This window comes from Bos indicus, chromosome 5, assembly GCF_029378745.1.
Source record: "Bos indicus isolate NIAB-ARS_2022 breed Sahiwal x Tharparkar chromosome 5, NIAB-ARS_B.indTharparkar_mat_pri_1.0, whole genome shotgun sequence".
In the NCBI taxonomy this organism is placed as follows: Eukaryota; Metazoa; Chordata; class Mammalia; order Artiodactyla; family Bovidae; genus Bos; species Bos indicus.
This window is the reverse complement of record NC_091764.1, coordinates 104,239,795-104,260,879: the sequence shown is the minus strand read 5'-3', so window position 1 is coordinate 104,260,879 and position 21,085 is coordinate 104,239,795. Positions and strand designations below refer to the sequence as shown.

At 46.4% G+C, this 21,085-nt stretch overlaps 2 protein-coding genes across 4 annotated transcripts; both read left to right on the top strand.

Annotated features, from left to right (window-relative positions):
- The first annotated feature begins 10,939 nt into the window (after positions 1-10,939).
- Positions 10,940-17,228, top strand: COPS7A (COP9 signalosome subunit 7A). Of its 3 annotated transcripts, none has more exons than XM_019960269.2 (8): positions 10,940-11,086; positions 11,553-11,757; positions 13,627-13,702; positions 13,932-14,020; positions 14,811-15,013; positions 15,806-15,911; positions 16,079-16,230; positions 16,378-17,228. In XM_019960269.2, the coding sequence occupies exons 2-8, from the start codon at positions 11,596-11,598 to the stop codon at positions 16,415-16,417; spliced, it is 828 nt and encodes a 275-aa protein (XP_019815828.1). In that variant the 5' UTR covers positions 10,940-11,086; positions 11,553-11,595; the 3' UTR covers positions 16,418-17,228. The 3 variants fall into 3 exon arrangements, with proteins under 3 accessions (XP_019815828.1, XP_019815829.1, XP_070646320.1); XM_019960270.2 differs by having other exon boundaries at positions 10,979-11,199; XM_070790219.1 differs by lacking the exons at positions 10,940-11,086; positions 11,553-11,757 and adding an exon at positions 12,245-12,787.
- Positions 17,229-17,401: 173 nt separating this feature from the next.
- Positions 17,402-20,616, top strand: LOC139183215 (small ribosomal subunit protein eS1-like). The gene has a single exon (XM_070790220.1). The coding sequence runs from the start codon at positions 19,857-19,859 to the stop codon at positions 20,409-20,411; it is 555 nt and encodes a 184-aa protein (XP_070646321.1). The 5' UTR covers positions 17,402-19,856; the 3' UTR covers positions 20,412-20,616.
- Positions 20,617-21,085: the final 469 nt, after the last annotated feature.

Sequence of the window (21,085 nt, the reverse complement as noted above, 5' to 3'; positions counted from 1 at the left end):
TGTGCTGAATCTGTGAATCTCTTTAGAGAGAACTGACTTCTTCATGATATTAAGACTTCTAATCTATGACTGTGAAATACCTCTCCATATATTTGAGGTCTTCAGGGTCTCACAATAAATTATAATGTTCTGCATGTGAGTCTCACTCATATTTTGTTACATTTATACAAGATATTTGATAATTTTCATAGTATTGCAAATGATAACTTTAAAAATTATTCATCTAATTGTTGTTCATATATAAATATATTAATTGATTTTATATTTTCTTAACCAAACTCTTATTATAATAATTTAGATTCTTTTGAATTTTCTACATATGCAATCACAATTTCACATTTTATGTAAATGATACCTGCTTTGTTTCCTTTAAATAGAATTGGTGATACCAAGCATTCTTTTATCAGTCACAAATTTCCTTCTAGTTTTTTTTTTTGACTACGCTGAGGGGCTTGTAAGATCTCAGTTCCCTGACCAGGAATTGAACCTGGGCCACAGCAATGAAAGCCCAGAATTGTAGCCACCAGGCCATTGGGGAACTCCCACAAGTTCCCTTCCAGTTTTCTAAAAGAAGAATTTTTTTTTTTTTACCACAAATATATGTTGATTTCATCACATGCTTTTTCTATTGAGATGATTGTGTGACTTATTCTTTTAATACACTAAAATGATGAATAAAATGAAGGTATTTTCTAATATTAAGCTACATTTAAATTCCTGACATAGATTCAAGTTAGTCTTGATGTATTATCTTTTTTACACTTTGTTGAATTCAGTTTGCTAGTGTTTTATTGAAGATCTTTGTATCTATGTTAATAAGTGAAATTGGCCTGTAATTTTTTTTCTAGTGTTGCCCTTTTCTGGTTTAGTTATCACAGTAATTCTGGCCCCATAAAATGTCTTTTCTTTTCCTAATTTTTGGACAAGTTTATATAAGGTTAAAATGAGCTGCACTTTGAAAGCTTGGTGCAACTTGCGTGAAGGATGTAATTTTTAACTCCTTATTTTCCCTTTACATCTCATATCTCATCCATTTGCAAATTCTGTTCACCTCAGCTTTTAACTATTACTCAGCTTCACCTGCCACCACTATTTCTCACCTGAGTCATTGGAGTACATGCTCAGTCACTTTGGTTGTGTCCAGCTCTTTGTGACCCCATGGACTGTAGCCTACCAGGCTCTTCAGTCCATGGGATTTCCCAGGCAAGAAAACTGGAGTGGGTTGCCAGGCCCTTCTCCAGGGGATCTTCCCTACCCAGGGATTAAACACGCATCTCCTGCACTGCAGGCATATTCTTAGCTGGTCAAATGATCATATTCAAAAGGTGTGGATGAATAGATCATTGGCAGCATCAAGGGCTGTGTATTATTCAGTGCTGAGTCTTAACAGTTTGAAAGAAATAAAGGTCACTTGGAGTGTGCTTAGAAAAGAGCAACTTGAAGGGCAAAGGGCCCAGAACCACTTCAGCTGAAAAGAGATCTTAGGAGCCAGCAGTATTTAGCCAAGAGAAGGGAAGACATGGTCCTGTCTTCAGAGATTTGAAGAGCTTCTCTCAAGGAAGTGATATGAGCCTCTATTCAGAGGTGCCTGGAAGAGGCTGTTTCCAGGTTATTTGACATTCTGTGATTCTATGATAAGTTCTTCATGAATCCAAAGAGTATGTCTTAGTTCAAGCAGTTATAACAAGGCACCATAGACTAGATTTAGGAGGGGCCATGGATCTTCCCTCCTAGCTCAGTCAGTAAAGAATTTGCCTGCAAGGCAGGAGACCCAGGTTCGATTCCTGGGTCAGGAAGATCCCCTGGAGAAGGCAATGGCAACTGACTCCAGTATTCTTGCCTGGAAAATACCACGGACAGGAGTCCATGGGGTCGCAAGAGTCAGACATGACCTAGTGACTAAACCACCCATTGGAGTAGTAAACCACCCTGAATTCAGTAAAGCACCCTGAATAAACTCGTTGTTTCTGTTTATACAACCATCACAATATTTTAAACATGTGGGTCAGATCCTGTTACTGAAGGTGCAATCATTGCAGCACTGCAGCAAAGGTCAAATCCTCCATTGGTCAAAGGTCAAATCCTCCATTGGCTGTCCATCTCATGCAAAGTAAGAACCGAAGACCTTACAATAGCCCACAAGGCCTGATATGACCTGGCCACCGTGCTCTCTCTTCCATCTCAGCCCATACTTCTCTCCCTTACTCACTCTGATACTGACCAGGGTTCTTGGCCTTCCCCAGTCAATAGAAATTGACTAAAGGCCAAACAAACAATTCAGGCAAGCCTTCACTGGGGCTTCTGTGCCCTTAGGAGGGAGGGAAAACAAGGAATAGATTCTTGTTCTCCTCTGGGAGAGGAGGAAGCTGGTTTCTCATATGGGGTGAGGATAGAGGTGTGTCCAGGGGGTTGTCCAGAGGTTGGTAGGTGGTTTGCCCACCCCTGTGTGGTATTGAGTGCAGGGGCTCAGATGGTAGTGTCTGTCTACAATGTGAGAGACCCGGGTTCGATCCCTGGGTTGGGTAGATCCCCTGGAGAAGGAAATGGCAATCCACTCCAGGACTATTGCCTGGAAAATCCCATGGACAGAGGAGCCTGGTAGGCCACAGCCCATGGGGTCGCAAAGAGCTGGACATGACTGAGCGACTTCAGTTTCACTTTGTGGTATTGAGTGCAGGGGGCATTCGCAGTACCCTGCTTTTGCTTCTGACACCGTTTTTTCTCCCAGATCTTCAGAAGTGGCCATTTGTGGATTTTTTGGTCTTTTTGTATCTTTTTGTTCATAATTTGCCCCAACTGTGCATGCACACAGTTATTTTTGGCCCTACATAGTTTCTTCATATTTTGTTGCTTGCTCCAGGAGAGGTGTGTCCAGGTGCAAGCATTGCAGTGCTGCAGCGAGCGGTCCCAGGTCCCAGACCCCATCTAGTCTCAACTCAGCTCTAGCCACAGAGGCCCCCCATGCTGTTCCTCAAACTCATCAAATATGTTCTCATCACAGAGGCTTTGCACTTGTAGCCTGCTCTGCCTGCATCTGGTCCCATCATGGCAAATAGATGGGGAAACAATGGAAACAGACTATTTCTGTTGGAAATGGAAATGGACTTTATTTTCTCGGGCTCCAAAACCACTGCAGATGGTGACTGCAACCGTGAAATTAAAAGATGTTTGCTCCTTGGAAGAAAAACCATAACAAACCTAGACAGCATATTAAAAAGCAGAGGCATTACTTTACCAACAAAGGTCCATCTAGTCAAAACTATGGGTTTTCCAGTAGTCATGTATGGATGTGAGAGTTGGACCATAAAGAAAGCTGAACACTGAAGAGTTGATGAACCGTGGTGTTGGAGAAGACTCTTAAAAGTTCCTTGGACTACAAGGAGATCCAACCAGTGAATCCTAAAGGAAATCAGTCCTGAATGTTCATTGGAAGGACTGAAGCTTAAGCTGAAGCTCCAGTACTTTGGCCACCTGATGCAAAGAACTGACCATTGGAAGAGACTCTGATGCTGGGAAAGATTGAAGGTGGGGAGAGGAGACAGCATAGGATGAAATGGTTGGATGACATCACCGACTCAATGGACATGAGTTTGAGCAAGCTCCGGGAGTTGGTGATAGACAGGGAAGCCTGGTGTGCTGCAGTCCATGGTGTCACAAAGAGTCGGACACGACTGAATGACTGAACTGAACTGAAATGCCTGGAATGTTGTCCCCACAGAAAGCCATGTGACTTGCTCCTTTTTCTTTTTTAAAAATCTCTACTCCATTGTCACCTTATCAGAGACTTACCACCATATACATCACAGGAAATGTCTCTTGCATTGTCCATCCACCTTCCTTGTTATGCTTGCTTCATAATTTGCTTCTGACCAGTTTTATGTGTGGACCTGTGTATTTATGGCCCAAGTCTCACCGCAAGAATGTAAATACCAAGAGGGCAGGTATATTGTCTGTATCCCTAGTAGTTAGAACAATGCCTGGTAATGACAGGTGCTAAATATACTCCTTTGAATCAGTGATGAATATTTTATTAAGTGTCTGACCCTCAGACGGCAGCCTGCTTCTCTAGCTTTACTTCAGTGCATCTTGTTTTCTACCCTTAGCATTAAAAACAGCACCTGCCACATGGCCTGTGCATAACTGTCACTTAGTAACAAATAAATAACTGTTATATCCTAGGCTTTGCTTCAGTTTAATTAGCTCCCATCCTCTCCCTTGGAGATCTTTACTTTTCTTCCCACTTTCCCCACTTCTTGCTTTATTTCTTTTTTTTTTTTTCCCATCACATCTGCCCCTCCTCCTCTTCTCTCTCTGCCTTTTCTAATCTCGTTTAGTCCATCCCCTCTTCTTTGTTTCTCCAAATGTTCCTTTCCTATTTATTTATTGTCCTCTCATTTTCTCCTCTTATTCCTCTTTCTCTCATGGAACCATGAAGCATCAGAATCAGAATTGGCCTTAATCTCTTCACTTCCACTTCTTCACTTTCTCTCACTTTGCACACATGAAAGAGGAGACACCACAAGATGGCACAATTCCCTTTAAGGTCATAGCTAGAGTAAAGCTCAAAGAAATCAGGACTAAATCTCAGATTACCTTTTCTCCCTCTTGGCTTCTCCCTTTCATTTCTGCTTTCTCTTCTCTTTCTTAGCATAGTGTTGGAGTCAGACAAACTTGCATTTGGATCTCAGTTCTATCACTTATACTTGTGATTTTCAACAAATTATTTACCTTCTGTGATCCTTAATGCCCTCACTGGGCTTCCTTGATAGCTCAGTTGGTAAAGAATCTGCGTGCTGGGACTTCCCTGGTGGTCTAGTGGCTAAGACTCTGTGCTCCCAATACAGGAGGTCTGGGTTTGATCCCTGGTCAGGAAACTAGATCCCACATGCTACAACTAAAGATCCCACATGTCACAACTAAGACCAGCACAGCCAAATAAATAAAATAAATATTAAAAATTATATATGCATTAAAAAAAAATTTTTTTTTAAAGAATCTGCCTGCAATGCAGGAGACCCTGGTTCGATTCCTGGGTCAGGAAGATCCCCTGGAGAAGGGAAAGGCTACCCACTCCAGTATTCTGGTCTGGAGAATTCCACAGACTGTACAGTCCATGGGGTCGCAAAGAGTTGGACACGACTGAGTGACTTTCACTTCACTTCACTTTAGTGTCCTCACAAGTTAACTAAGATATAAAGGTGCACCTCAAAGTGTTGTTAAGATTAAATAAAAAGGACAAAAACACACACAGACCAAAAAACCCTACAACTAACAACTTAATGGTGAGAAACTTGAAGCTTTCTAAGATCACGTACAAGGGTTTCCCTAGTGGTCCAGTGGTTAAGACTCTGCACTTCCACTGCACAGGATGTGGATTTAATCCTTGGCCAAGAAAGTTACCCATGCTGTGAGGTGTGCCCAAAAAGAAAAAAAAAAAAAAGATCAGGCACAAGGGAAGGATATTCCCTCTCACCATTCCTTTTCAACATTGTACTAGAAATCCTTGCTAATGCAATAAAGAAAAAGAAATAAAAGATATACAGATTGGGAAGGAAGACATAAAATTGTCTTTGTTCACAGATGACATAATCATGTAGAAAATCTTAAAGAATCAACAACAACAACAACAAAGTCTGCTGGAACTAATGAGCAATTATAGTGAGGCTGCAGAATACAAAGGTTAGTATACAAAAGTCAGTTGCTTCCGATATACCAACCATGAACAAATGGAATTTGAGGTTAAAAACAATGTCATTTAGAAACCAGAAATGTGAAATACTTAAGCATAAATCTAGCAAAGCATTTATAAGATCTATAAGGAAAACTAGAAAACTCTGATTAAAAAAAAAATCAAAGAACTAATTAAATGGAGAATTAGTCCAAGTACATGAATAGGAAAACTCAATATCATCAAAATATCAGTTCTTCCCAACTCAGCCTACAGGTTCAGTAAATCACAACCATAATTGCAGCAAGTTATTTTATGGATAGCAACAAACTGATCTAAAGTTGATATGGAGAGGCAAAAGGCCCAGAATAGTCATTACAATTTTAAAGGAGAAGAACAAAGTTGGAGGACTGACACTACCTGATTTCAAGACTTACTATAAAGCATTTTAATCATCAAGACAGTATGATATTGGTGAAAAAAATAGACAAACAGATCAACAGAACAGAATAGAGAACCCAGAAATAGACTCCCATAGAGCCAACTAATCTTTGAAAAAGAACCAAAAGAAATGCAATGGAACAAAGATAGCCTCTTCAACAAATGGTGTTGGACATCCACTTGCAAAAAAATAAAAAGAAAGGAATCTAGACCCAGGCTTTATACCCTTCACAAAAATTAACTTGAATAGATCACAAGGCTACATGTAAAATGCGAAACTATTAAACTCCTAAAGATAACATAGAAGAAAATCTAGATGAACTTGATACCTTTTTAGATACACCATCAAAGACAGGATATGTGAAAGAAATAATTGATAAGGTTGACAATCAAAATGCAAAACTTCTGCTCTGAAGTAGATAATATCAAGAGAATTAAAAGACAAGCCACAGACTGGAAGAAAATATTAATACTTGCAAAAGACACGTCTGATAAAGGATTGTTATCCAAAGTATATACTTTAAAACTATTATCAATAAAACTCAACCAATAAAACAAACAACCCAATTAAGAAGTGAACCAAGACCTTAATAGACAAGGTGGTAAGCTCCACATCATGTTATCAGGGAAATGCAAAATATGTAGTAAAAGAGCAATGAGATGCAACCACACACCTATTAGAATGGCCCAAACCTAGAACACTGACACCACCAAGTGCTGGTGAGCGTGTGGAGCAATAGGAGTTTTTACTCACTGCTGGTGGGAATACAAGCTGTACAGCCTAGTTGGACAGGCTTTCACCATATGATCCAGGAATTGTGCTCTTTGGTATTTCCCTGAGGGATGAGAAAACTTATGTTCACACTGAAACCTGAACATGGACGTTTATAGCAGCTTTATCCATAATTGCCTAAGCTTGGAAGCAACCAAAGTCCTCAATGCAAAAACTCAATGCAATGTTTAGCTCAATGCAAAACCTCAATGCAAAAACTCAATGCAATGTTTAGCTCAATGCAAAAACAGTGATACATCCAGACAATGGAATGCTATTTGGCACTAAAAAGAAGTGAGCTAACGAGCCACAAAAAGACATGTAGGAAACTTAAAGTGAAAGAAACCAATCTGAGAAGGCTACATACTGAATGATTTCTACTCTATGACAATCTGGAAAAGGCAGTGGAGGTGATAGAATTCCAGTTGAGCTATTCCAAATCCTGAAAGATGATGCTGTGAAAGTGCTGCACTCAATATGCCAGCAAATTTGGAAAACTCAGCAGTGGCCACAGGACTGGAAAAGGTCCATTTTCATTCCAATCCCAAAGAAGGGCAATGCCAAAGAATGCTCAAACTACCGCACAATTGCACTCATCTCACACACTAGTAAAGTAATGCTCAAAATTCTCCAAGCCAGGCTTCAGCAATATGTGAACCATGAACTTCCTGATGTTCAAACTGGTTTTAGAAAAGGCAGAGGAACCAGAGATCAAATTGCCAACATCTGCTGGATCATGGATAAAGCAAGAGAGTTCCAGAAAAACATCTATTTCAGCTTTCTTGACTATGCCAAAGCCTTTGACTGTGTGGATCACAATAAACTGTGGAAAATTCTGAAAGAGATGGGAATACCAGACCACCTGACCTGCCTCTTGAGAAATTTGTATGCAGGTCAGGAAGCAACAGTTAGAACTGGACATGGAACAACAGACTGGTTCCAAATAGGAAAAGGAGTACGTCAGGGCTGTATATTGTCACCCTGCTTATTTAACTTATATGCAGAGTACATCATGAGAAATGCTGGACTGGAAGAAACACAAGCTGGAATCAAGATTGCTGGGAGAAATATCAATAACCTCAGATATGCAGACGACACCACTCTTATGGCAGAAAGTGAAGAGGAACTAAAAAGCCTCTTGATGAAAGTGAAAGTGGAGAGTGAAAAAGTTGGCTTAAAGCTCAACATTCAGAAAACGAAGATCATGGCATCTGGTCCCATCACTTCATGGCAAATAGATGGGGAAACAGTGGAAACAGTGTCAGACTTTATTTTTCTGGGCTCCAAAATCACTGCAGGTGGTGACCGCAGCCATGAAATTAAAAGACGCTTACTCCTTGGAAGGAAAGTTATGACCAACCTAGACAGCATATTCAAAAGCAGAGACATTACTTTGCCAACAAAGGTTCGTCTAGTCAAGGCTATGGTTTTTCCAGTGGTCATGTATGGATGTGAGAGTTGGACTGTGAAGAAGGCTGAGCACCGAAGAATTGATGCTTTTGAACTGTGGTGTTGGAGAAAACTCTTGAGAGTCCCTTGGACTGCAAGGAGATCCAACCAGTCCATTCTGAAGGAGATCAGCCCTGGGGTTTCTTTGGAAGCAATGATGCTAAAGCTGAAACTCCAGTATTTTGGCCACCTCATGCGAAGAGTTGACTCATTGGAAAAGACTCTGATGCTGGGAGGGATTGGGGGCAAGAGGAGAAAGGGACGACAGAGGATGAGATGGCGGGATGGCATCACTGACCCAATGGACGCGAGTCTCAGTGAACTCCGGGAGTTGGTGATGGACAGGGAGGCCTGGCATGCTGCGATTCATGGGGTCACAAAGAGTCGGACACGACTGAGCAACGGATCTGATCTGATCTGATCTGATCTGATGGAGATGACAAAAGTATCAGTAGTTGCCAGGGGTGGGAGGTGGAGAGAGATAACTAGGCAGATCATAGGGAATTTTTAGGGCAAGGATATTATATATGTAATATATATAATAATCATAGATATATGTCATTATACAGTTTTCCAAACCCAATGAATGTATGCCACCAAGAGTCAACCCTTAGGTAAAATTTTGACCATGCTGCGCAGCATGTAGGATCTTAGCTTCCCAATCAGGGATGATCTCATGCTCCCTGCAGTGGGAGCATGGAGTCTCAAGCACTGGACTACCAGGGAAGTCCCTAGACTGATGTTAATAAAGAGATTATGCACGTGTAGGCTCAAGGGCTATATGGCAAACCTCTGTACCTTCCTCTCAATTTTATTGTAAACCTAAAACTGTTCTAAAAATATAGTCTTTAAAACATTGAACAACTAAAGACATGGCACATAATAGAACATATATTGTCTCATTTCTCATTCTTTCCTCATATTTCTCTTTTTCCTTTCCAAATATTAATAGATATGGTTAGATCGAATAATTATTTGGTTCCTCCAAACTTTGGATGGTTTCTTATGCCTTTGATTGCTTCTCACTTTGAGGTATCAACTCATTTATTCTTTCTCCTCCCCTGCCTCTTCCTCCTTATTCTTTTTCATCTCCTTCTCCCTTTTCCTTGTTTACTTAACTCCCCGAGGCCTGTTTTTCCATTTGGAAAAGAGAAACAATAATGAATTGTTTTAAGTATCAAATGAATAAGTAAACTATTAGCTCAGTGCCTCACCGGAAAGCTCCAAGACATCATTAACTCTCTCATTTGACCTTCTGCAAGGCCAGTATGAAATACAGAACACTATAGAAATGTTAGTTGTTTATTTTTTTCACCTAAAGTATCATGGTGAATTGGAAAGATTTGAAAACACATGGGTTTTGAAAATCCAGGTTTGAAAACACATAGGTTCCACGTAAAATCAATTTTTATGAGCCTCAGTTTTTCTAAGCTGTAGAGTGAGAGTAACAATATATGCTTTCCCTCCTCTTAGGTTTTTTTTTTTTTTCCTTCCCCAGGAAGTAAAAGAGTCAATATTACAGAAAAGCATCTATAAACACATGTTGTAATCATGATAAGATGGTGTCCTGGAGTCACAATGGGGACGCTGTTACAAGGATTCAGTGGGATACAATTTTAATTTTAAAAGATGTCTGATCAATAGTAAATATTCAATTTGTTGTTAGTTGCTAAGACTCTTTTGCGACCCCATGGACTAGTCTGTCAGGCTCCTCTGTCCATGGGATTTCCTAGGCAAGAATACTGGAGTGGGTTGCCATTTCCTTCTTCAGGGGATCTTCCCAACCAAGGGATCAAACCGGTGTCTCCTGCATTGCAAGGTAGATTCTTTACCATTGAGCCACCAGGGAATATTCAATACATGGTAGTTATTACTATCTCCTTTATTGTTTCCACTTTTTTCTCTTGCTCCTCCAAAAAAAAAAGAGTGGTTGCTATACCCAGGTGATCTCTGCTACTGGACGTCTATTACTGATGTCCTCTTCTTCTCTTCATCCTACCTTCCTTTTTAATTTCTGACCCTCTCTTCCGATCACAGCTTTCCTCTCACCTCAAGCACCCCATGAAGCCAGAAGTCGAGCTATTATGCTGCTGCTGCTGCTGCTAAATCGCTTCAGTCGTGTCCGACTCTGTGAGACCCCATAGACGGCAGCCCACCAGGCTCCCCCGTCCCTGGGATTCTCCAGGCAAGAACACTGGAGTGGGTTGCCATTTCCTTCTCCAATGCATGAAAGTGAAAAGTCAAAGTGAAGTCGCTCAGTCGTGTCCGACCCTTAGCGACCCCATGGACTGCAGCCTACCAGGCTCCTCCGTCCATTGGATTCTCCAGGCAAGAGTACTGGAGTGGGTTGCCATTTCCTTCTCCGAGCTATTCGGCAGGCAGCTTAGACAACTCTGAACAAGCCCGGACCTGCCTGAGACTAGGAGCCCCCTCCTCATTTAGCGTCTAGTACCCGACCAACAATAAAGTTTTATTGAAACAGAGCAGGAAAGAAGTCGCCCATCAGTCTTTCCTCAACAGCCAATGAGAGAGCAGAATGCCTGCGTCGCTCTCGGGAGCTTCAGCAGTCAGAGGCGAGGGCGGGGCATGTCGCGCAAGAAATCCGCCCCATAAGAGCGGAAGTACGGCCGGAAGCCAGCCATAGAGTTTAGGGGCCAGAGTGACCCTGCAGGGAGGTGGCAGGAAAAGCTGAGAACAGCTGCCGGAGGTGACGGAGCGGTGGCCCCGCCCGGTGCGCTGGAAGACGGAGCTTCCAGGTAGCGGCCCGCAGAGTCTGACCCAGAGTACGACGGGGTAGCCGGCGGGAGCCCACGGTCCCTCGGCGGCCTCTTTAAGGGAGGGGGCGGAGCCACGTGAAAGGATCGCTAGGGTGAGGTCACGTGGTGTGGGGCACCTGCGGGGCACAGTGGATATTTCGGGGAGCGTCGTCTTTGGGGTGGACACTATGTGACATCCCTTCCCCCACTGAGACTTGTGCCTTGGAGTTCCATGGGGTGCACGTGGTGGGATTTGGGGATAGGCTCAGGCATGGGGGAGGTGGGCGTGACAACGCTGTATCAGCCAGGGTGCCATCGAAGTGGCTGATCTTAGGATTCCTAAGATACGAGGGTTACACTGTGGTTACAAAGTGGCTCAGTGCCTCTGCAATCCAGCCCCTAGGCCTTGTGCTTTCCAGCTTCCCCAGTTCAGAAACCTCCAGCTTCCCATCCTCTTTCCTTGCAGCTCCAGACTTCCCGAGCCCAGGTCCCCCCAGCTCAGCGCCAACATGAGTGCGGAGGTCAAGGTGACAGGGCAGAACCAGGAGCAGTTTCTGCTCCTGGCCAAGTCCGCCAAGGGGGCAGCGCTGGCCACACTCATCCACCAGGTGCTGGAGGCCCCTGGTGTCTACGTGTTTGGGGAACTGCTGGATATGCCTAATGTTAGAGAGGTGGGTTCCTGACCTGGATAGCTCCCAAGGAGGCCTGGGGCTGAAGACTAAGAATGGGTGGACAGGGCTCCTTTTGCAACCCGATAACCATTCAGCTGAATAAGAGCTTGTGATTCAGAATAGGAGAACTGATTTCAGCCTGTCTCCATCAATGTTATAGCTCTTAATAATCATATTACCTTGATTGTAGTGTGTGTTAGTTGCTCAGTTGTATCTGACTCGTTGTGACCCCATGGACTGTAGCCCATCAGGCTCCTCTGTTCATGGGATTCTCCAGGCAAGGATACTGGTGTAGGTTGCCATTTCCTACTCCAGGGGATCTTCCCCAGGAAGGGATCAACCCCTGGTCTCCTGCATTGCAGGCAGATTTTTTACTGTCTGAGCCACCAGGGAAGCCTGTTACCTTAATCAGGTCACTTTTATTTTAGGACCTACATTTTCTTTTTAAAAACTGGACATGGGGGCTTCCCTGGCAGTTCAGTGGTTAAGACTCCACCTTCCAGTGCAGGGGGTGGAGGTTTGATCCCAGGTGGGGAAACTGAGATCCCACATGCCACATGGTATGGCCACAAAAAACAAAACAAAATGGACCTGTTACTGCCCCTCAGTGTCGTAGAAATCAGGTGAGATTCTGTGAAAGTGTAAAGTCTGGTACAAATAGAAGGAATGAATGTGAAATTGTCATGACCGGTAAATTCACTTAAGTTAGCTAAGGTAGAAGGTATCTTTTTCTTCAAGACACACAATAATATGCTAGGAACACAGGGGAGAGAACTGTTCACACAGAAGGGATAGAGTTAAGAGTTTAAAGTCCAGAGTGAGTAGATTACCAAGATGTATGGCACCAGCCAAAGTTCTGAGATACTATGACGGTGGTAGGTGGGTGAACTCTGAGTAAATTTTTTGAGGGCCAGTGATTGAGTCAATGCAGTTAACCTTTTGGGATCCTTCTTGTCCAAAGAAAACTGGCCGCCTTCTTTCCCTGCTTTCCTCTGCAGTGGAATCAGAGAATCGAGGGGAAGGAAGAGAGGTAGGTTTGGGGTGCCTGTTTAGCACTCTTCTAGTCCTGGGAATGCCAGGAAAGTACAAGCCACAGGGCTCCCCTTCTGAAACATACAGTCCAGTTGCGGAGATAAGATGAATGGATATCCATGTATAAATCACTTATTTAGCAAGTATTTATCAGCAGAGCCAAGTACATGCACATTTCTGCTAGATCTGAGTGGGAGAAACCAGGTCTGTAATCTTGTTGAAAAGACATTGTTAGGTAACAGCATCAGGTGGGCTTTGATGGACTAAGTGGGTGATCAGTGGTAGGAGGAGAGGAGGTCTGGGTGGACTGGCTTGGGTGATGCACGCTCCCAGCTGAGACCAGTCTGAAGCAGAGGCACCTCCCAATGCCGGCCCAGATCCTGCAGCTGTCACGGGAGTGAGGCCAAGGCGGAAGTCCTTGGTGAATTGGGGAGTACAGCAGACTCCTAAGGGTATTCAAATTCAGAAATACTACATATACTCCAAGGATGAAACAACACAGTTTGTAATGTCCGGGGGGTGTGCGTGTGTGTGAGATGTGTTAGGTAACTAAACACTACGAAAGTTTTTAACTCTGACTTTAGGGTAGGAATTGGGAGGCAGATGGAGGAAGAGGGTATTGTGGGTCTGGGGGACAGAATCAACAAAGGCCTGGAGGTGAAAATGAGGCTTCCTTGGGGAGAATCAGAGAGGCAGAGAATTCCTTTCGGTGAGCTGGGAGAGCTAATGTTGGAGGGGAAAGCTGGGCCCGGAGATTGGGGTTCAAACAGGCAGAGTCTGGAGGGTGGGGAGAGAGGCCCTTCCTGTCACCGCTTCTCTCCCCTCATGTTTCCACAGCTGGCTGAGAGCGACTTCGCTTCCACGTTCCGGCTGCTCACAGTGTTTGCTTACGGGACGTACGCTGACTACTTAGGTAACCGGAGGGGTTGGAGCTCTGGAGACTGGAGGTGGGAGAAGGGCAATTTACAGAGGGACTTATAAGACATTCCTGGGGTACCTGACTTAGATCCCTTGGGTACACAGGGTCAGGGTCAAGACCTGAATTGGCATGGAAAACTCAAAAAAAAAAAAAAAAAAGGAAGGAGGCTAGGACTTCCCACAAAAGTGCAAATCAGGATTTCCTACACTTTATTTTTTTCTAGCCGAAGCCCGGAATCTTCCCCCACTCACAGAGGCTCAGAAGAATAAGCTTCGACACCTATCGGTCGTCACCTTAGCTGCCAAAGTCAAGGTGAGTGACAGTCCCTATCAGGTCGTGAGTCACAGAACACCTTTCTGTATGTCCCTTCTCGGGGGTCCATCGGAAGGGAACGGTCACCGTGTTGCTTCTTCTTGCCTCCTACAACGATCCAGGGCCCACATCTGAACTCCATTACCCTCGGCCTTTGGGGCTGAATATGATTCTGCTGGTTTTCTTTTTTGCTTTTCAACCAACTCAGGTTCTAAGTAAAACACCTTTTGCCTTTGGATTCAGAATAGCAACACAGATGCTGCTGGCTGTGTCCTTCAACAGCCCCCTCCTCCCCTAAGATCCTGCAAGGTGTACAGTGTGACCAAAAAGAAAGAAATCTATAACCCAGAAGTGTTACACATTTGTATTACCTGTTGGGTCCTGTTTTTGACTATCCCCCCACCCATCTGCATCTCCCAGGTGTTACGTCACTCTCCGTCATGCTTATGGTTTTACTTAAATCAGGCTGACTCCTGTGAGATGCCTCTTTGGAAGTAGATGGAGTAGCTCCAGACCTCCCCCACACCACATCCTCCCGTGATGTCAGGCGGGTTCTTTGCCACTAGCGCCACCTGGGAAGTCCAAGGGGGCGTATGTCTTTTATTTAAGATTCTCATCCTGTTATTTCTCAGGTGGGGATACTTGTTAATTTATGTTGCCTTAGAACCAGCCTCTTAGAGGAGGCGATTAGGAGTAGGAGTGGAGGGTGGGCAGGGGGACGGAGAGAAGGGCGTCTTGGAAGCCCGCTCTGCTGCGGCCCCACACAGACCCCGCCGCCCTGGGGCCCCAGTGTATCCCCTATGCAGTGCTGCTGGAGGCGCTGGCCCTGCGCAACGTGAGGCAGCTAGAAGACCTGGTCATCGAGGCCGTGTACGCCGACGTGCTGCGCGGCTCCCTGGACCAGCGCCACCAGCGGCTGGAGGTCGACTACAGCATCGGGCGAGACATCCAGCGCCAGGACCTCAGCGCCATCGCCCGGACCCTGCAGGAGTGGTGAGACCCCAGGAAGGGAGGGGTGCTTTGGAGAGGGAGGAGGGCTGGGCAGGGCAGAGGATGTGAGTTTGAAAGGGAAGGAGGAGGGGTAGGGGCCGGAGGGAGAAGCATGCCTGGAGTACCTGGTGTGGGAGGGGGTGGTAACCTTGAGTCGTGGTCCCCTGGGGGGTGGGTCACCCGTCTCAGGCTGGATGCAGCTCCCCCGCTCTGTGACCAGCACTGTCCACAGGCCACTGGCCTCTCCCACGTCTGTTTTCTTTGTGTTCTTGTGTGACTTCGGTTTGTTAACGTGCCTTCCTTTTTTCCTCTGTAACCTTTGCCACCCTGTTTCTGTTTTAGCTCCTACTCCCATTTTGGGGGGGCTTCCAAGGAAGGTAAAGAACCTGTCTGCAATACTGGAGACCTGGGTTCAGTCCCTGGGTTGAGAAGATCCCCTGGAGAAGGGCATGGCAACCCACTACAGTATTCTTGCCTGGAGAATCCCATGGACAGAGGAGCCTGGTGGGCTACAGTCCATAGGGTCGCAAAGACTCGGACATGACTGAGCAGCTAACACTTTCCCTTTCCCGTCTTGCACATCACTCCAGGCACTGCCTGTCTCCTCCCTCTTCCTCCCTGAGTGTCCTTCTGTCCTGGGAATTTTGTCATAGGCGGTCTCTACGTGCCCTGGCGAAGCTTCTAGCTCAGACAGGGTTCCCAACACCAGGACTGAGGGGTCTCCCTGAGTCTTTTCCTCGTGAATCTGTGGTCAACGCCCTCCCACGCTGACCTCCTCCCCGCCAATTCCCACAGGTGTGTGGGCTGCGAGGTGGTCCTGTCAGGCATTGAGGAGCAGGTGAGCCGGGCCAACCAGCACAAGGAGCAGCAGCTGGGCTTGAAGCAGCAGATCGAGAGTGAGGTGAGCAGTTGGGGGGCCAGCTGGCTGAACCCAGCTCCTCCTCTGGCCCAGGCCACTTGTCCCGGGCAGAGGGGTTTGGACGGCGGTGGTGGAGACAGACCAGGTGGGCAGGGACAGTCAGGGTCTGGAACCTTCCTTGTTTCCCCCCATTCCTTTCCTCTGGGTAGGTCGCCAACCTGAAGAAAACCATTAAGGTTACAACAGCCGCGGCGGCCGCGGCCACATCTCAGGACCCCGAGCAGCACCTGACTGAGCTGAGGGAGCCGGCCCCGGGCACCAACCAGCGCCAGCCCAGCAAAAAAGCCTCCAAGGGCAAGGGGTGAGCGGGTGTGGGGGCCACTCCAGTCCAGGCTGCCTGCTCCTGCCTCCCTCATCCCTTCAGAAGCTTGTGGGGGTCAGGAATTGGGGGGTTGCAGTGCCTAGCGGTTCCCTACAGCCCCCTCTGTCTCTCTTTCCTCCTTGCCAGGCTCCGAGGGAGCGCCAAGATTTGGTCCAAGTCGAACTGAAAGGACTGTCATTTCTTCTCGGGATGTGGGGTGCTCACTGCCCACCCGCCCGCCCATAGGAGTCCTCAGCCTTCCTGTGCCCCTGGCCAGCTGATAATCTAGGTTCCTGACCCCTAGCCCTGCCGGCTCCCATGCCTGCTCCCCCACCCCCAAGCATAGGCCACACCTTCTCCAGGGAGGAGGGAAGTACAAGTCATGGTTTTGTTGGTACTTTTTGTTTCACATGACTTTCTTACGTGTTCCCTTGTCCCCTCCTCTTCCCCGCCATGCTCTTTGCCCTGTTTCTTTAGGACCCAGCATCTGCCCCCATTCACTACACACCACTGTCCCCAGCGTAAGACCCCCAAGTTCCTTTCCTGCCGCCCACGCCTTGCATGCCTCTCCCCGCCTGCCCCCACCCCCCAGCCTGTTCAGGCAGCATCCAAAGAGCCATAGGGCTCCCACTTTTATTCCCATGCCGAGAGCTCTGGGAGCCAGCCTGCCATTCTAGGAGTCGCTGGACACTCGCAGCCTAGAATCTTGTCCCTCTGCAGCCATTCCCATCTCTCCCCACGTCAGGTCCTGGGAGCACTGCTGCTCCAGTGACCCCAGAGCCTCAAGACAGCTGTTCTCAAGCTGTCATGAGATGGTTCTTTCTTGGCCCTGGCTGTCCTCGAAAGCCTGACGGCCATCCTGGAAGGATTTATACTTCCTCTTGTGAGTTTGGTGGGGAACGGGAGGGGATATAGATTGTATAAAAAGAGTATATATACATATATCTATATATAACATGACACACAAATAAATCTATGAGAAGTCTATCTACAAACTATCTCACCAGCCCTGCAGGGGGTGTCTTCTGTCTTTGGTATTTGTGGACGCACAGAAGGCTCTTTCCCAGCTCACTCTAAAGCGAAGTGCCAGAAAAACAGGAGAACCAAATACTATGCCGAAGCCCACTGGGTGCCTGGAGACCTAGATCCTAGGCCGTTGAACTTTGAACAGATTGCTCAGTATGTCGGCATTCATTCAGGAGCCGAGGGCGCTTGCTGGGCACCAGCGTGTGCGCAGCTGGAGATGCAAAATGGTGGTCACTGTCCCTGCTCTCGGGGAACTCTGAGTTCAGCCTGTTTACCTCCACCTCATAGGATTGTAGGGGAAGAGTTGATAGTAAACTTCAATTTTTGCATCAAAACCACAGGAGGGCTTCCCTGGTGGCTCAGTGGTAGAGAACCCGCCTGCCAATGCGGGAGACACAGGTTCAGTCCCTGATTGGGCAGATCCCACAGGCCCCAGAGCAGCTAAGCCCGTGCACCACAGCTACCGACTCCATGCTCTAGAGCCTGGGAGCTGCAACTGCTGAGCCCACGTGCCACAACTACCGAAGCCTGTGCACCCTAGAGCCCGTGCTCCACAACAAGAGAAGCCACCGCAATGAGGAGCCCACACACCACAACTAGAGTAACCCCCAAAAAGCCTGAGCAACAGTGAAGACCCGGCACAGCCAGAAATAAACGAAAACAAATCATACGGGACTCTCAGGTCTCAGTAAGAAGCCGTAGTTGGACTCCTGTCACCTGTCCATGGCAGGGCATTCGAGAGGTGTGGGTTTGCTCCCCTTGGCTCAGTGCACTGCTGTGCACACCCTAAACTTGGGGTGCTCTAGTGTAAGGGACAGTTGGTCTCCCACTTGCATGAGAGGCAGTCGCCTCCTGAGGGTCCCAGTGTTGACCGAGCCGCTTTCCCTAGCTTGTGCTGTCCTCTAGGGGGAGACCATTGTTTACTGGTCTTAAAGTATCAGTTGAAATAGAATTGGAAGTAGGGGTGGATCCTGAGTGTTTGGTTAAAAGTGGGCTAGGTGAGTCTGTTGTCTTGAGGGGCAGTGGAGACTTCCTGAGACCAGTCCAGTGAGCCCTGTCTTCTCAGTTGACTCTCGGCCTCTCATTTTAGCTTTGGTCTAGACTAGCTTCTTGTTCAGCCGCTAAGTTGACTCTTTAACCCCATGCCCTGTAGCACACCAAGCTCCCCTGTCCTTCACAATCTCCCAGAGTTTGTTCAAATTCATATCCACTGAGTCAATGAGGCCATCCAACAGTTTCATCCTCTGTTTCCCCCTTCTCCTGTCCTCAGTCTTTCCCGGCATTAGGGTAAACTTATCCAGTGAGTTGGCTCTTCGCATCAGGTAGCCAAAGTATTGGAGCCTATTGAGACTTTTGCATCTTGATTCAAATCTTTACCTTTGAAATAAATCCCTCTGTCCTCCCACACTGTCCATTTCTGTAGAAGTCGCTAACTCCTGGTGCTTCGAGCCTGTGTCCCCTCCCTCTGCCCATACCGCACTTTTTCCTTGAACTTTAATATCTCGTTTTCCTGTAAGCTGCCTCCAGCTTTGACTCCATAACTGCCTTGATCCCTGCAGTTCCAACCTTCAGTGAATGGCTCCAGGGTCTGATGTGGGTGGTCTTGGACTGCCAGGTCCTATACCCAGAGGGAGAAAGGGCCATTCACAGCCTCAAGGACATGCAAATGAAATTTGTCTTTGACTTACAAAGACAGGGCATTTGCCTCCCAAGGCTTGGAGATGGGGGAGTGAATTATTGTGGACTGTTTTGACCATGGAATTGGTTCAGGATTTACGGATTCCCACGTGGCACTAGTGGTAAAGAACCTGCCTGCCAATGCAGGAGATGCAAGAGATGCAGGTTCAATCCCTGGGTTAGGAAGATCCCCTGGAGATGGAAATGGCAGCCCACTCCAGTATTCTCACCTGGAGAATCCTACGGACAGAGGAGCCTGGTGGGATACAATCCACAGGATCACAGAGTCAGACAGGACTGAAGTGACTTAGCACATTAGGGATTCCATGTATAACAAAGCCTAGGGTTCCAGGAAAATTCTTCCAGCCGAAAATTCTCATCACTTGTACTTTCTCAGACGATGATCCCAAATCGATGGCAACCCTAGCTAGAGGAGCTTAGGGCTGGGCCACTGTGATAGGAGGAGAAAGAGAACTTGCATTTGTGCGAATTCAGAGTTCACACACATGAAACAGGTAACTCTTAGAAGGTTAAGCCAAAGTCTCTGGACATAAAAAGTGCGTTTGGACTGGGATGCACCTTTCTACGCAAAAAGCAAAGACAGTGTCTCTAGTCAGTATTTGATGTGCGTGCGTGCATGCGTGCTCAGTTGTGTCCAACTCTTTCTGACCCCATGGACTGTAGCCCACCAGGCTCTTCTGTCCATGGGATTCTCCAGGCAGGAATACTGGAGTGGTTTGCTATTTCCTTCTCCAAGGGATCTTCCTGACCCAGGTCTCCCAGATTCCTCTTCTCAAACCCATGTGCCTTGCATCTCCTGCATTGGCAGACAGATGCTTTACCACTGGCACCACCTGGGAAGCCCGTATTTGATGAGATCGTATTAAAGAGAAGTGAGCCTTTTTGGCTCTCTGAGCAGCACCATGGCGGTCGGCAAGAACAAGTGCTTTACGAAAGGAGGCCAAAAGGGAGCCAAGAAGAAAGTGGTTGACCCATTTTCTAAAAAAGATTGGTATGATGTGAAAGCACCAGCTACGTTCAATATAAGGAATATTGGGAAAACATTGGTCACAAGAACTCAAGGAACCGAAATCACATCTGATGGCCTCAAAGGTCATGTTTTTGAAGTGAGTCTTGCTGATCTGCAGAATGATCAAGTAGCATTTAGAAAATTCAAGCTAATTACTGAGGATGTTCAGGGCAAAAACTGCCTGACTAATTTTCATGGTGTGGGTCTTACCCGTGACAAAATGTGCTCCATGGTCAAAAGATGGCAGACCATGATTGAAGCTCACGTTGATGTCAAGACGACCGACGGTTACTTGCTTCGTCTGTTCTGTGTGGGTTTTACTAAAAAGTGCAACAATCAGATTCGGAAGACCTCTTACGCCCAGCACCAGCAGGTGCGCCAGATCCGCAAGAAGATGATGGAAATCATGACCCGAGAGGTGCAGACAAATGAAAGAGGTGGTCAATAAATTGATTCCAGATAGCACTGGAAAAGACATAGAAAAGGCTTGCCAATCTATTTATCCGCTCCATGATGTCTTCGTTAGAAAAGTAAAAATACTGAAGAAGCCCAAATTTGAATTGGGAAAACTCATGGAGCTACATGGTGAAGGTAGTAGTTCTGGAAAAGCTACTGGGGATGAGGCAGGTGCCAAAGTTGAACGAGCTGATGGATACAAGCCACCAGTCCAAGAATCGGTTTAAAATGCAGACTCTTAATGGTGACAAATAAAAGATCTTATTTGTGGTAACAAAACAAAAAAAGAGAGAGAAGTGAGAAGTTCTCTGCTTAGGTGCGTCTTCCAGCATGGGTGGAGAGACAGTAGTTCAGAGGGGCGTGTCTAGGCAGTGAGTGAGTGCTCTGCTGCTGTATAACAAATTACCCTGAAACCTAGCGGCTTAAAACAACACATGGTTATTATCTCGGTTTCTATGGCCCAGAAATCTGCACAACTCAGCACTACAGTTTTCTGCTGAGTTTTCAGGGTCCCTTCCAAGGCTACCGCAGGGTGTGACTGAGGGTGTCTCAGCTCAGGGTTCCAGTGGGTGGGACTGACTTCCGGGCATAGCCAGTGATTGTCAGCAGGATTCCCTACCTCTGGGTGGTCAGGCTGAGGTCCTCCCTCCTTGGCTGACTATAGGT

Coding starts and splice junctions, on each gene's coding strand:
- COPS7A (XM_019960269.2), top strand. CDS start 11,596: ATGAGTGCGGAGGTCAAGGTGACAGGGCAGAACCAGGAGCAGTTTCTG. Junction 15,014..15,805: donor GCCCGGACCCTGCAGGAGTG/GTGAGACCCCAG, acceptor CAATTCCCACAG/GTGTGTGGGCTGCGAGGTGG. Junction 16,231..16,377: donor AAAGCCTCCAAGGGCAAGGG/GTGAGCGGGTGT, acceptor CCTCCTTGCCAG/GCTCCGAGGGAGCGCCAAGA.
- LOC139183215 (XM_070790220.1), top strand. CDS start 19,857: ATGGCGGTCGGCAAGAACAAGTGCTTTACGAAAGGAGGCCAAAAGGGA.